This window comes from Salvelinus sp. IW2-2015, linkage group LG30 (assembly GCF_002910315.2).
Source record: "Salvelinus sp. IW2-2015 linkage group LG30, ASM291031v2, whole genome shotgun sequence".
Taxonomy (NCBI): Eukaryota; Metazoa; Chordata; class Actinopteri; order Salmoniformes; family Salmonidae; genus Salvelinus; species Salvelinus sp. IW2-2015.
In genome coordinates this window covers 24,267,643-24,283,343 of record NC_036869.1, presented here as the reverse complement: position 1 = coordinate 24,283,343, position 15,701 = coordinate 24,267,643, and the positions used below count along the sequence as shown (strand labels likewise).

General features: G+C 39.9%; 1 protein-coding gene across 1 annotated transcript; it reads right to left on the bottom strand.

Annotated features, from left to right (window-relative positions):
- Nucleotides 1-2,434: 2,434 nt before the first annotated feature.
- On the bottom strand, nt 2,435-15,701 carry LOC111955083 (dnaJ homolog subfamily C member 8). The gene is made up of 9 exons (XM_023975156.2): nt 15,583-15,701; nt 14,517-14,618; nt 13,505-13,561; nt 6,879-6,945; nt 6,691-6,785; nt 6,346-6,417; nt 6,147-6,238; nt 3,298-3,373; nt 2,435-3,025 (listed from the first exon to the last, which is right to left on the bottom strand). The coding sequence occupies exons 1-9, from the start codon at nt 15,673-15,675 to the stop codon at nt 2,900-2,902; spliced, it is 780 nt and encodes a 259-aa protein (XP_023830924.1). The 5' UTR covers nt 15,676-15,701; the 3' UTR covers nt 2,435-2,899.

Sequence of the window (15,701 nt, the reverse complement as noted above, 5' to 3'; positions counted from 1 at the left end):
TGAATGCTGTAACACAGAATAAAACAATTATTAAAAGTCCAATGATGATAGTGACTGCCCATTACTGCTTATCACTTAACAATAATTTATTAACAATATTTCAACTGTGTAGATTACATTTGATGACTTMATTTCGTTCCAAGTCATCTCATCGCTAAAGAGCTGCTGCCTATGCTGTCTGACAAAATCACAATTTTGTAGTTCTTCAAATACACAAKGCATACTTTTATGACTGCTGAATTTACCAACTATTAACCACTTAGATCCTGTATTTTCAGGTAGAGATATCTTGTGAAGCAACAGCTGCTCTGTATATGATTTCACCATCGGCATTCTCTCTTCTGTAGCAGGCGTAAAAGAAACAGATCGGACAAGTTGATGCGCAATGAATTATGATCATTGTAGTTAATTACTGYGTTTTATGCCCTAAACTATGTAGAATATTGGCCTGTTGGAAACTACATCACACAGTTCAGGATGGATCTGATTTGTCCGTAGAGAAACTGAGCTATGTGAGCTCACAGAAAAAAAAACTAAACGAAATGGAATTCAAATAATTTAACCGACATTGGTCAATTAGTTGTTTAAAAAACAAAAATAACTGGCATTTTGGTTAATCGCTCAGCACTACAGCGCAAGGACGGCTCGTGATGCAGGTTCACCTAGCTTATACAGGAAAGTTGTATATTCTAAAACATTATTGGTAGCTGATTAGTATGCTGTTGCATCGAACATTTATTTTACAATCTGCAATGTTTGAATTTCCAACTTTTAATTACTGACCAGCCAGCAGTCACAAAATGGCAGCTTTGCTACACCTTGTAAAGCTTTGAGAAATGTTTAAAATGAGAACATTATGACCAAATAGCCCTACCAATAAACATTTATCCATAAGCTAAAGCAAAGCTATWCATGCCCTGGCACCACAGAAAGCCTAACATCGACAGGCATGCCGCAGCATAGATAAATCGCAATTTAAGCACCACGGACAACAATCGGTAGTCTATACTTTGTGAGTGGCTGTCTGGCTAACACAGTATAGACTACATCATATTTTAGGGGTGTGGGGACTCCGACATTGCGGGTGTCCAGGGAATCTGATGATGCATTTCATTGCTTCATCTTTTCTTTATGCCTCTGTAGCCGAAGAGAACACTTTGGTAGTCATTTCTATCTGTATTGCCATGAGTTTAATATCCTCATGTTGTATCCTATATGTGCACACTTGATAGTTGTCATTGAATTTATTTACAACTTACGCACTTTAAGTAAATATACATTTGTATAATTTTTTGCTCTGTCACAATTTAGTCTAGTTGTCTTTGACAAAATGAGCAATTGAATGTATTTTCAATTAATGATTATTAAAGACAAAATGTTGAACAAGASTAAACTTGGCCTCGTCATGCTTCACTTACAGGCAAGAACAAACGGACAACTGTCTTTGCTTTGATCACACTCACAGACGACCTGACTATCTCCTAAGAATATCTTAGACATTTTTATTGTTATAGTGTAACGATTACAGTTCAACTGACAGAAAAACAGCTCTCACAGACTAGCCTTCGACTTTCCATGGTACTGTAGATTGAGTGAAACACTGCTGCAATTAAACATTTGATATGAAAACAGCATGGATGCAMAATGCTACTGCTAATTAAAGAACACTACTAGTGGTTAGATGATAGGGATAGGATCACGACCAATGGTCAATTGGGGTAACATATTTTAATGTATTGGAGAAAACAAAGTCAGAGGGGGTATCATCGTGGGAATAGGAGTGGATTTGTGCCTCTGTCCCAAATGACACCCCAGTCGCTATTTAGTGCACTTATTTTCCCCGGGACCCATATGGCTCTGGTCAAAAGTAGTGCATTATATATGGAATAGGATGCCAATTGGGACCTGTGTAGTGGAATCCCAACTCACTGTGGGTTTGAAATTGTGATGAGCAGATCATCGGGGCAGCAGGTAGCCCAGTGGTTAGAGTGTTGGACTAGTAACCGAAAGGTTGCAAGATCGAATCCCCGAGCTGACAAGGTAAAAATCTGTCGTTCTGCCCCTGAACAAGGCAGTTAACCCACTGTTCCTAAGCCGTCAATAAAAATAAGAATTTGTTCTTAAATGACTTGCCTAGTTAAAGGGAAAAATAATAATCTGGATGGCAGGATACTTGAGATGTGGGGATACTCTCTTCCTCACTTTACAACCACGGTGCCTGAATAGAGGAGTAAACTACTCCCATTGTCCTCCAAGAGTGGCTGGATATTCTCCTTGCGTTTCACAGTAAGGGGAAAATTCCTTAATAACATGTTATAGCATCTTGTACCTATTGACGAACACAAATACAAGGCAGTCGTTAGCTAAGGATTTCATTATTCTACCCTCAACTAGATTGCCTCGTTTCAGAGTCAATACTTGGTAGACCACAAAATTGGCTTGTTACAAACAAGCTTTTATTTAAAGGTWAAAAAAAATCWAAAAAAAATACAGCACAAAAAGTCCAGTCAAACTAAGGTGGTTACAGAAATTGAAGATTTCCTGTCATCTTTTCTACTTTGATTGAGGCCAGTAAGTGTGATGGTCCCATGGAGGTTGCAGATCACAATTATGTACATAAAAAAAACGAGCACAAAACTACATTTCTCAGGAGGGTGGATGCACTGTCAAGTGTAAGTAAGAATGTTGGGCTGAATCTCGATTCTCCATCCTTCTCCCGAAGTGTACACTTGCTATGGTGGAATTTTTACAATGGTGGAAACTCCCTCCAGCCGATGCTTACACACCACTCATATGCTTTTAAACATCATGTGGAGTATGCAAGTACGCACTTCTGGAAAAGGGTGAATAATCGGGATGTAGCCTTTCGGTAGTATCCTTAACCCTCACATCTCAGACGTCACTCTCTCTGCTCCATCTTGACTTTAGGAGGCTTCAGGAAGGACCGGGGTTTCTTCTCTTTTTTAGCCTTGCTTTTGCCTGCCTGGAAACTCCTCCAACTGTCCACTCGCCCATCCCTTGTTTCCTTGTGAAAATATAAGGTAGAGTCAGCGATGCACGAAGTAAACAGCAATATCGGGGACGACTTCTGAAACAACTACAACTCTCTGCAGTTCACCCTGCTGCTCGTGGCAACGCCATACCCCTGAATCTCAGTTAAACAACTGAAGAGCTAGTTATTCAACAGTAGGTCTCTCCTCATCCCAGCTTATTTTGGGTGATGATCAAAGTTCTGCTCAAAACATTACCACCCCCAAAAAATTACTAAAATGTATTTACAACCTTTTTTCAACATACCTCAAAGTTTTTCTGCCATTCCCTCTCTCGCTTAGCTTTCTCTGCCGTCTCAATCTCTTCCTCTCTTGCCCTTTTCCTGAAAAGGAAAACATGAAACATTGAATTCCTTAAGGACACAAAAAGACGACCACAAAGACATTAAGGGCCATGTACAGTGCATTCGGGAAAGTATTCAGACCCCTTGACTCTTTCCACATTTTGTTACGTTACAGCCTTATTAAAAAAAAATGAAATCTACACACAATACCCCATAACAAAGCAAAAACATGTTTTTAGAAATGTTTGCAAATATATTTAACATAAAAAAACGAATATTACGTTTACATAAGTATTCAGAGCCTTTACTCAGTACTTTGTTGAAGCACCTTTGGCAGCGAATACAGCCTTGAGTATTCTTGGGTATGACACTACAAGCTTGGCACACCTGTATTTGGGGAGTTTTTCCCATTTTTCTCTGCATATCCTCTCAAGCTCTGTCAGGTTGGATGGGGAGCGTCGCTGCACAGCTATTTTCAGGTCTCTCCAGAGATGTTCGATCAGGTTGAAGTCTGGGCTCTGGCCGGCCAACTCAAGGATGAACTTTCAGAGACTTGTCCCAAAGCCACTCCTGTGTTGTCATGGCTGTGTGCTTAGGGTCATTGTCCTGTTGGTGAACCTTCGTCCCAGTCGGAGTTCCTAAGCGCTCTGGAGCAGGTTATCATCAAGGATCTCTCTGTACTTTGCTCCGTTCATCTTTCCCTCAATCCTGACTAGTCTCCCAGTCCCTGCTGCTGAAAAACATCCCCACAGCATGATGCTGCCACCACGCTTCACCGTAGGGATGGTGCCAGGTTTCCTCCAGATGTGACGCTTGGCATTCAGGCCAGAGTTCAATCTTGGTTTCATCAGACCAGAGAATCTTGTTTCTCCTGGTCAGAGTCCTTTAGGTGCATTTTGGCTAACTCCAAGCGGGTTGTGCCCTATATTGAGGAGTGGCTTCCGTCTGGCCACTCTACCATAAAGGCCTGATTGGTGGAGTGCTGCAGAGATGGTTGTCCTTCTGGAAGGGTCTCCCATCTCTACAGAGGAACTCTGGAGTGCTGTCAGAGTGACCATTGGGCTCCTGGTGACCTCCCTGACCAAGGCCCTTCTCCCCCTGATTGCTCAGTTTGGCCGGTGGCCAGCTTCAGCTTCAAAGTAAGCATACACCAATAAAACACCTGGTTTTCTGATCAATCTGTCAAATTATTAGGACATTTAAACACCTTAAAACGGTCTTCCAGCGGTGTACTTGATCTGCGCATGTGCTAGCACCAGCCGAGCGAGCCTCCCTCTTTAGTGCGAGTGAAGTGTGTTCGGAACAACTGAATGTATGCGTCTTAGAATTTGTTCACATAAACTTTATACAGTATGTCCAAACTCAGAATCAAATATGCTTCCCAAAAATAACATGTTCGCTGCGGTAGATTGTTTATTTTCATCAACGATTTTCTGCAGTTAGAGTGCCACCAGGTAGCCTGATTTCAGATGGGTCCACGTAAATAGGATTATAAAGGAAATCGTTCATCTTGCAAAGCACGTAAAYRTTTTAAATGAACTATTATATTAATCTGACAATCCACAACAATCACTTTATTGTGCGCATGTAACTGCACACATTGTGAGTCTTTTGTGCTGATATGTTCTGTATTTCATGGACGATATACAGTGCCTTCAGAAAGTATTCACTYTTGAATTTTTCCACATTTTGTTGTTACACAACTTGAATTTAAAATAGATTACGTTTTTGTGTCACTGGCCTACACACAATACCCCATAATGTGAAAGTGGAATTATGTTTATCGATTTTTTTATTAATAAAAAATGGTAAAGCTGAAATGTGTTGAGTCAATAAGTATTCAACCCCTTTGTTATGGCAAGCCTAAATAAGTTCTGGAGTAAACATGTGCTTAACAAGTCACATAAATTGCATGGACTCACTGTGTGCAATAAGTGTTTAACATAAAATGTAAATGACTACCCCACACATACASATMATTGTAAGGTCCCTCAGTCGAGCAGCGAATTTCAAACACAGATTCAACCACAAAGACCAGGAATGTTTTCCAATGCCTCGCAAAGGGCACCTATTTGTAGATGGGTAAAATAAAAGTAGACATTGAATATCCCTTTGAGCATGGTGAAGTTATTACACKTTGGGTGGTGTATCAATACACCCAGTCACTACAAAGATATTGGCGTCCTTCCTAACTCAGTTGCCGTAGAGGAAGAAAATCGCTCAGGGATTTCACCATGAGGCCAATGGTGACTTTCAAACCGTTAAAATTTAATGGCTGTGATAGGCGAAAACTGTGGATGGATCAACAACCACATTGTAGTTACTCCACAATACTAAGTGAAAAGAAGGAAGCTTGAACAGAATAAAAATATTCCAAAACATGCATCCTGTTTGCAACAAGGCACTAAAGTAAAACTGCAAAAAATAATTACTTTATGTTCTGAGTACAAAGTGTTATGTTTTGGGCAAATCCAAAACCACCGAGTACCACTTCACATTTTGAAGCATGGTGGCGGCTGCATGTATGCTTGTCATCAGCAAGGACTAGGGAGTCTTTTTAGGATAAAAATAACCAGAATAGAGAAAAGCACAGGCAAAATCCTAGAGGAAAATCTGGTTCAGTCTGCTTTCCAACAGACACTAGGAGACAAATTCACCTTTCAGCAGGACAATAACATAAAACACAAGGCCAGATATACACTGGAGGCGCTTACCAAGACGACGCTGAATGTTMCCAAGTGGCCTAGCTAAAGTTTGGATTTAAAARTCGGCTTGAAAATCTATGGCAAGTTGACTGAAATGGCACCATTACCTTTCATGCATGTCCTTGGCTTCCCGCTCCTTCCTCTTGATTTCAAGCTCTGCAAACAGCTTCATAGTCTGCTTGTACACCGCCTGTCTGAACTGACGATCAAGAGAAGAGTGGTTTCCTTAGTAAAATAACAATAAGCCCAATCTCAAAAACAGCCTTACATCTGTTACAAGTTATATTTAACACCACTTGTCAATACCATTTCTGGGTCATCCTCCTCCAAGAATTGAGGCTTCCCATCCTTCTTCAGCTGTTTCTTCTTCTCTTTCATCTGTTGCAATAAAAAAAAAATACAGTTGAAGTGTCATATGCTGTGGCAATACATGAACTCAACTGTAATATCGGCATCACTAGTATTAATACAATTGTACAGTAAATGTGTGTCCCAAACGGCACCCTATTCCCTTTATAGTGCCGTACTTTTGACCAGAACCTTATGGGTCATGGTCAAAAGTAGTGGACAATATAGGGAATAGGGTTCCATTTGGGAAGCTACTGTACCTATGAGACGTGTGAACAGAGGGACAGGTGATTAGTTACTCACATTATGCTCTACATATTCCCTTCCTGCTTGGATCACATCAACTGCCCTCTTCTTCTGTTCTGGGTCCAGCAAGTTTTTGTATGCCTTGTCCACAGCTAGAAATACAGTGRGATTGGAGTTGTTAAGAACTCTTTGAATGTATTAGACTAACTGATGTAGACATACTGTGATGGCAATCATATTTCTACCTTCAAAGGCTAGTTGTGCTCTGTCTGGATCATCCTGGTTCTTGTCTGGATGGACCAAGATGGACAACTGAAATGGAAGGAGAAATTAGTTTGCTTTCGTTAGTGTGAGAATCAACAATATCAAATCAAAGTGTATTTGTTATATACACAGGACACATTGGGGTGTAAATGGCAATGGTCGGAAAAGTACCCAATTGTCATACTTGAGTAWAAGTATAGATAGAAAGTTACTCAAGTAAAATTCACCCAGGAAAATACTATTTGAGTAAAAGTCTAAAAGTATTTGGTTTTAAATATACTTATGTATCAAAAGTAAATGTATTTGATCAAATATACATAAGTATAAATCATTTCAAATTCTTATACTAAGCAAACCAGAAAGKACMATTTTCTTGTTTTTAAAATGTATGTATAGCCAGGGTCACATTCCAACACTCAGACATTAGTTACAAAAGATGCACTTGTGTTTAGTGAGTCCGCCAGAAAATAGGCAGTAAGGATGACCAGGTGTTCTCTTGATAAGTGCTGATCTGCTAAGCATTCAAAATGTAACGAGTACTTTTTGGTGTCAGGGAAAATGCATGGAGTATAAAGCACAATATTTTCTTTAGGAATGTAGTGAAGTAAAACATATATATATATATATATATATTTTTTTTAAAATACATTTAATTTAACCTTTATTTAACTAACCAAGTCAGTTAAGAACAAATCCTTATTTACAATGACGGCCTACCAGGGAACAGTGGGTTAACTGCCTTGTTCAGGGGCAGAAGGACCGATTTTTACATTGTCAACCTTTTCAGTTACTGGCCAAATGCTCGTCCAAAGTAAAAAATGTCAAAAATATAAATAGCAAAGTACAGACACCCCCCAAAAAACTAGTGAAGTAGTACTTTCAAGTATTTTAACTAAAGTACTTTACACTACTGGTAAACGGTGCAATGAAATGCTTTATTTGCGAGCTCTCTCAACAGTGCAGTGAAACATGAACTCAAAATAATAATATAAGGCAATAAGTGGTAACGGTGCAATACAAATAAGGCAGTAGAACATTAAAGATGGAATCTGCAGTGTGCGGAAACAGTGCCACCACCTTTGTTTTTGTTGCAGAGCTGAGGAGTGCGAACAGAACCGTAAAGAAAATTGCAATACGTAGTGTTCTTCTTTGTAGAGTCTGACCGATAAATCAGTTGACCGATAAACCCATTTTATTGGCCGATAGCCCTTYACAAAAATATTTGCATCGGTCTTTATTCCACAGATAATGCGGCGAAATAACAAATACGTCTGCTAATTTGCAGTCGTTTTTCCCCCAGAGGGTGCTCTGTGTATTGCTCGTTGAACATAATTCTGCCCTAAGCCACGAGGTAAGAATAGGCCTTATTGTAAAAAAAATTATAATAATGTTTTACTAGGCAAGTCAGTTAAGAACAAACTCTTATTTACAGTGACGGTGGGTTATCTGCCTTGTTCAGGGGCAGAACGACAGATKTTTTACCTTGTCAGCTCGGGGATTCGATCCACTTTCGGTAACTGGCCCAACGCTCTAACCACTAGGCTACCTGTCATCATCACTTAGTTAACGTTAGCTGGCCAGCTAGCAAGCAATGTAGTCAGGCTCCATCTAGCCAGGGACAGAGCTGCCCACTCTCACGCATTGGCCGTGAGACAAACGCAATTTGACCCTCTTCTCACAGCACACACCTCATATCTCACGCATTAGAAAAATAAAAGCAGTACTTTTCAATTAGTACGTTGTAYAGTCAGCGCGTTAACTTTTCAACTATACTCGAAATCGTTTTGAAATCAGAGCATCTGCAACTGCCATTTAACACCACGAGCTGAACCTCTAATTGTGATGTCTCGCCACAGCACTGAACCGCGGCACATTGAAGCATATGATTGGTCTAGTTATATAAAGGATCAAGGGGATTGGATGCATGTTTTAAAGAAACGCCCCTCAAGGTACAGTGGCGCTGAAGAGAGAGAGAACGTTCTCTGCTTATACAGCTCTAAAAAGAGTAGCACGGTGGCGCTGTTCGTTGTCAACCAAATTAGGTTGCTGTTACTCCAGTCTCTATTGCAGAATTCAGCCTTTTGACAGCATATACTAAAGTCGATTTAATTCACACTAGTCCCCTCGTTCGGTGATTGGCGTTTCGGCTGTGACAACGGAAAGCCAGCAGGCAGACCTACAGTATGTTATAGCAGGGAAGTTTGGTAGGGTGACCTGATTTGTAACTATGAAAATACTTTTGTCAAACAGATCGTGAACCCAAAAGTGTACGTTTTATTCTAGAGGGGCGTCAATAAATAGAAAAAGAATTGGGTTAGGGTGTAGAGCAAGATTTTTGTCATCTTGTCTTCAGGATAGCCTATTATTGATTTACTTTTAGTCTGATCAGTGGAACAATTCTCATTCTTAACAATAGGCTAAAATACAGGGCAATTACTGTGCTTGTCAGTAAGAACACTGTACTGTTATTCCCCAAACTTATTGTATTATTCATCTTCTTCACAATTTTACCAGTGTAATCACATATGCCTACTTGTGTCTTTGAAAATGAATTATATCAGGCTATGCATTTTTGCAGTACTTTGTGGACAGTTTTGAATAAGTCATATAAATAGACATTAGATATTAAATGCTCCAGGTATCAAATACAATTTGACACTTTAGTATTGTGCATATGCTAGGCAGAGATGGTAGGGGGACTCACAACCAATCCTATGTTGTCCATGTAGAGCAAGATGATGTTAAGGAGCTTCAACTAGTTGGCATAAACCACTTGAAGGTTGGGTGATTGAAAATGTTCTTGTTATAACAATTCATTTCTCAAACACCCAGCACTTCAGGGGAAGCCAACACAGCAAGCAGGAATTTCTTCCAGCCCTATTTTAAAGAGAGAGTTCACCCAAATTACAAAATCTTTGTGTCCTTACCTGGAAAGCAGTCTATGGACAAGGAGGCTGCAATCTATGATTTGGTTACCCACTGCCAATTAATATAGAAAAAAAATGACTTTAAATGTAATCTAAGTAGCAAACTCAGTGAATGATGTGTTAACGTTCAAAGCATCCTGAATACACCTGACCTGTGGTTTTTATTTTTACATTTTCCACCATGGTCCTACGCCTCAGCCATGTCAAAATACATAGAATTGCATTTAAAAAAACAGTACAATTTTCCATCTAGGGGTTGTGCCAGGGCGCAATGAAATTCACATAGCAAATATCACTCCAAGTTTTCTTCAAAAGTTGGCAGCTCTGCAGGAAGGTAGTTAGCTTAGCTAGCAATCTGTGCGGACACTCCTCCTTGATACATTACTGTCTGGCCCTATTATGTCAGTGGGCTTATTTAGTTCGTTTTCTGCAAAAAGCAAGACAGTTGGCGCAGATCTATCATTCAGGCGATGTGCTTGCATTCATGATGAGATAAGATTGTTGTTAGTTAGCTAGCTAAATTAGAACGTGTGTTACTAAAACCAGTGCAGTAAGTATTTTACTGCATGAACGCTCAGTCATCAGCGGATGCCATTTGCAGTTGAAATATACAGCCAATTAATTTTGTATTGAATAACAGTAATTTACATTATGGTTTCAGTAAGAAAACATTGTCCTAATAAAGAGCTAGCATGTGCTTGTCATAACAAGGTTTCCACTGGCACAATGTCACAAAAAATGTAGGAAAACAAAATGTTGCTTTTTGGTCTTAATTTAAGGTTAGGGTAGGCCATAAGGTTAGCAGTGAGGTTAAGAGAAATTGTAGAAATAGGCAGGGTTTATGACTTTGTGGCTGTGGTAACTAGTGACAACCCTCTCATTGCAAGGTTGCCATAAAGGCACTGCATCTCAGTGCTAGAGGTGTCACTACAGACCCTGGTTCGATTCCAGGCTATCACAACCGGCCATGATTGGGAGTACCATAGGGCGGCGCACAATTGGCCCAGCATTGTTCGGRTTAGGGTTTGGCCCAGGGTAGGCCGTCATTGTAAATCTGAATTTGTTCTTAACCGATTGCCTAGTTAAATAAAAAATACATTTTTAAAAAGTATTTCTTTACATTACTTTTGTAAAGCACKGTAGTGAATCTACTCAATACAAATTACATCTAGTGGTGACATTACRAACTGCAAGTTTCTGTATAGGTTATGAACAGTGCAGTTTCAGATTTACTTTGAGACTGAGTTTAATTCATTCAGCCCTTATTGTTTATTCGTGTGCTTGTGGTGCTTCAGCACAAACACTTATGGATTCTTACCCACTGCAGTAGATAGGTRCAACTTAAAGATTTGTCTAAGAAGGTAAACTGAACTGTTTTGTATTTACTTTCATACTTATAGAAGATAGTTGCTTTTTGATGGTTATCATGTAAACCACAATTAGAATGTTCTTAAATAATGTTAATTGAAATACTTAGTTAAGAAATCAACATTTAGAGTATCTGTTAATCTTTTGGAGCGTCAATTGTGTTATAAAAAGGTATGTTTTTCAAGTTTACATACACCTTAACCAAATAGACTTACTCACAATTCCTGACATTTAATCCTAGTAAAAATTCCCTGTCTTAGGTCAGTTAGGATCACCACTTTATTTTAAGAATGTGAAATRWYRRAATAATAAGAGAGAATGATTTATTTCAGCTTTCATCACATTCCCAGTGGGTCAGAAGTTTACATACACTCAATTAGTATTTGGTAGCATTGCCTTAAATTGTTTAACTTTGGTCAAAGTTTCAGGTAGTCTTCCACAAGCTTCCCACAATAAGTTGGGTAAATTTTGGCCCATTCCTCCTGACAGAGCTGGTGTAACAGTCAGGTTTGTAGGCCTCCTTGCTCGTACACGCTTTTTCAGTTCTGCCCACAAATTTTCTATGGGATTGAGGTCAGGGCTTTGTGATGGCCACTAATACCTTGACTTTGTTGTCCTTAAGCCATTTTGCTACAACTTTGGAAGTATGCTTGGGGTCATTGTCCATTTGGAAGACCCATTTACGACCAAGCTTTAACTTCCTGAATGATGTCTTGAGGTGTTGCTTCAATATATCCACATAATTTTTGATCCTCATGATGCCATCTATTTTGTGAAGTGCACCAGTCCCTCCTGCAGCAAAGCACCCCCACAACATGATGCTGCCACCCCCATGCTTCACGGTTGGGATAGTGTTCTTCGGCTTGCAAGCCTCCCCCTTTTTCCTCCAAACATAACAATGGTCATTGTGGCCAAACAGTTCTATTTTTGTTTCATCAGACCAGAGGACATTTCTCCAAAAAGTACAATCTGTCGCCCCATAGTGGCAGGTTGCAAACCGTAGTCTGGCTTTTTTATGGCAGTTTTTGGAGCAGTGGCTTCTTCCTTGCTGAGCAGCCATTCAGGTTATGTTGATATAGGACTCGTTTTACTGTGGATATAGATACTTTTGTACCCGTTTCCTCCAGGATCTTCACAAGGTCCTTTGCTGTTGTTCTGGGATTGATTTGCACTTTTCGCACCAAAGTACAATCATCTCTAGGAGACAGAACGTGTCTCCTTCCTGAGCGGTATGACGGCTGCGTGGTCCCATGGTGTTTATACTTGCGTACTATTGTTTGTACAGATGAACGTGGTACCTTCAGGCAATTGCTCCAAGGATGAACCAGACTTGTGGAGGTCTACGATTCTTTTCCTGAGGTCTTGGCTGATTTCTTTTTGATTTTCCCATAATGTCAAGCAAAGAGGCACTGAGTTTGAAGGTAGGCCTTGAAATACATCCACACCTCCAATTGACTCAAATGATGTCAATTAGCCAATCAACGCTTCTAAAGCCATGACATCATTTTCTGGAATTTTCCAAGCTGTTTAAAGGTACAGTCAACTTAGTGTATGTAAACTTCTGACCCACTGGAATTGTGATACTGTAAATTATAAGTGAAATAATCTGTCTGTAAACTATTGTTGGAAAAATGACTTGTGTCATGCACAAAGTAGATGTCCTAACCGACTTGCCAAAACTATAGTTTGTTAACAAGAAATTTGTGGAGTGGTTGAAAAACGAGTTTGAATGACTCCAACCTAAGTGTATGTAAACTTCCGACTTCAACTGTACATATAAATAATCGGTGACCTTTGCCTCCCTAAAATTGGTATCGGACCCCAACATCCAATATCAGTCGGGCTCTACTTTCTTCATGCATGCAATGATGTCAGAGGGGAAAAAAACAGTGTTCGTTGTTTGCAGTAACTTCTTTGTTGTTGTAATATGGATGTGGCTGTTTCACTATTAAGGATATCAGCTATAAAGATATAGTGGGAAATATAAAACTATAGAATATACAGTATTTACTATGGAATGTACTATCAATGTGACAGTTATTTACAGTAGATAAAGTGAGCAGTACAATTAAATAATAACAGCAATGGTGGCAGTGAGTGAAAGTGTGTATGTATGAAAGTGTGAATGGGTGTGTCAAGAGTCAGTGCAAATAGTATTTTAATAGGGTGTGGATGACTAGCAGGTACAGTATGTGCAGGTGGAAAKCTAGGGTTAGCTGTTCAACAGTGTTATGACCTGGAAGCTGTGTTGGAACCGGTAGGTCCAAGACCGGATCCTCCGGTACCTACTGTCAGATATGTAGTATACCTACCGCTCTGAACCTCTTCTTCAACTCCTCATCTGTCGCCTCTGGATCAATTTGTAACACCTGAAATTCAAATTAGGCATTTCACTGGAAGCGAATTTTACACTGCATTGCTTAAGCAACACAGATGTGTATTTACCTCAAGCGATTCAAATAGCTAAGCAACGTTGCCGGTGTTGTACAAAGGATGTTGCAAGACCCACTGGTTGATGCTTATTTTAAAACCCTCTTAGGCCTCACTCCCCCCCCCCATCTGTGTTACCTACTGCAGCCCTCATCCTCCACATATAACACCCATTCTGCCAGTCACATTCTGTTAATAGGTCCTCAAAGCACACACATCAAATCAAATTTTATTTGTCACATGCGCCAAATACAACAGGTGTAGACCTTAGTGAAATGATTACTTACAAGCCATTAACCAAAAATGCAGTTAAGAAAAATAAGTGTTAGGTAAAAAATAAAAAATAAGGTGTGGTATTGCTACTATACTGTGTTGTCATGTGTTGCTGCCATGCTCGGTTGTTGTTTTAGGTCTCTCTTCATGTAGTGTTGTGTCTCTCTTTTGTCATGATGTGCCTTTTGTCCTATATTATATATATATTTTTTTATCCACGCCCTTGTCCCCACAGGAGGCCTTTTGGTAGGCCATCATTGTAAATAAGAATTTGTTTAACTGACTTGCCTAGTTAAATAAAAAATGTTACACTACCCATTTTCCTTTGAGAAACACACTCTTGCACTTTACCATCGCACCCAAATAAACAGTCACACAAAGTTAACATCATTTAACTTCTGACACTAATGCAGCACCTTCAACAAGTATCGCAAATGGGTTGAAACCTGCAACGATGCGTCTGTCAGCACAACACCTAAGCCATTTTGGCAAGAGGCTTGAACCTCTTAATGAGGTCGCTGGTGTTGTACTAAGAACACTTCAACGCAGTTATACACAACAATCTTGTCACAATAATAATAGATCAACTACAGCTGCATGTGACAGGAACTAGCCACTTACCTCAAACGGGTTTAAATTGAAGTAGGATGACCCAGGTCTGAGCAGCCTGTCTATTTGCTGCTTCGAGGTTAGCACAGAGTCTCTTTTCTCTATCTGCTTTACCTGTTGGACAGAGACATGCCATATTAGTTAGGGTCACAGAAGTTCAGTCATGGTCATATTAGCAAGCAAATGGATATTTACATAATCTTGGTCCCTTTCACTGGCCAGCTGGCGTAGCATTATCTGTCATGACTCATGAGTCCACTTGGGGAAGGTTGGATAGATGGAACTGAGCATGTTTACATTCATGCCAGAGATCCAACCCGCTTGCTTACAGCTGCACTAGGGTCAGCCAGGCTTCCTGACTAGATTAAGACACCCCAGAGCTAGTGCGAGATATGGCTCAGAAAATGAAACTCCATCCTGGGATGAGAAATGTGTTGAACTCCTAAAATTGTCCCATTACCCTAACTGTTACACCGAGAAGATTGAATGACATCTAAAAACGAGTAGTCTTTCAATCTTCTTGGTGTAACAGTTGGCATAATGGGACAATTCGGAGTACTATACAACGCATTTMTCATCCCTGGATTGAGGTATATTTTCCGAGTCATATATCTTAATCTACACAGGAAGCCTGTCCAACCTAGTGCAGCTAGCTGTAAAKAGGGTCGAATCTGCTATGCTGGCTAGCAAGAGCACAAAACAGATCAAATACTCAACCATTTCACCACTGTTTAAATGGGAAACAAAATTTCCCTACACTGATAGAATAGCGGTGTAACAAACTATATGCGTGTAATGATCACAGAGAAGTGTACTGGCGAATAAACACTACTCTGTTAGCGTTAGCAATTGGTAGCTTAGCTTAGCTAGCTAGCACGTTCACACACACCGTGTTATGCGAGCTASCTAGCCAAGTTAACGTTAGCTAACTTTAGCCCCTCTTGCTTTTTAGCTAGCAGATGTTTGTATGCCTCATAAATGCAGGTCCAGGGGACGAATTATCGGTATTTGTCAAATCCATAATGTTAGGTTACATATCAACACACTGAGTAACATGGATTTCCTAAATATATTTTACCTCTGTGTAGAAATGATTGAACAAATCATCCGGACCACTCTGGGTAGAGGGCTCTCCTCCAGCAGCCGCCATCTTGGCTAAGGCTTCATTCATCTGACGTCACAATATCCACTATCACA

Excerpts from the sequence above, each read along its gene's own strand:
- LOC111955083 (XM_023975156.2), bottom strand. The coding sequence starts at position 15,675 with ATGAATGAAGCCTTAGCCAAGATGGCGGCTGCTGGAGGAGAGCCCTCT. Across the intron at positions 13,562-14,516 it reads TCAATTTAAACCCGTTTGAG|GTGTTACAAATTGATCCAGA; the intron begins GTAAGTGGCTAG and ends TTTGAATTTCAG. Across the intron at positions 6,946-13,504 it reads TGAAGAAGAGGTTCAGAGCG|TTGTCCATCTTGGTCCATCC; the intron begins GTAGGTATACTA and ends CTTCCATTTCAG.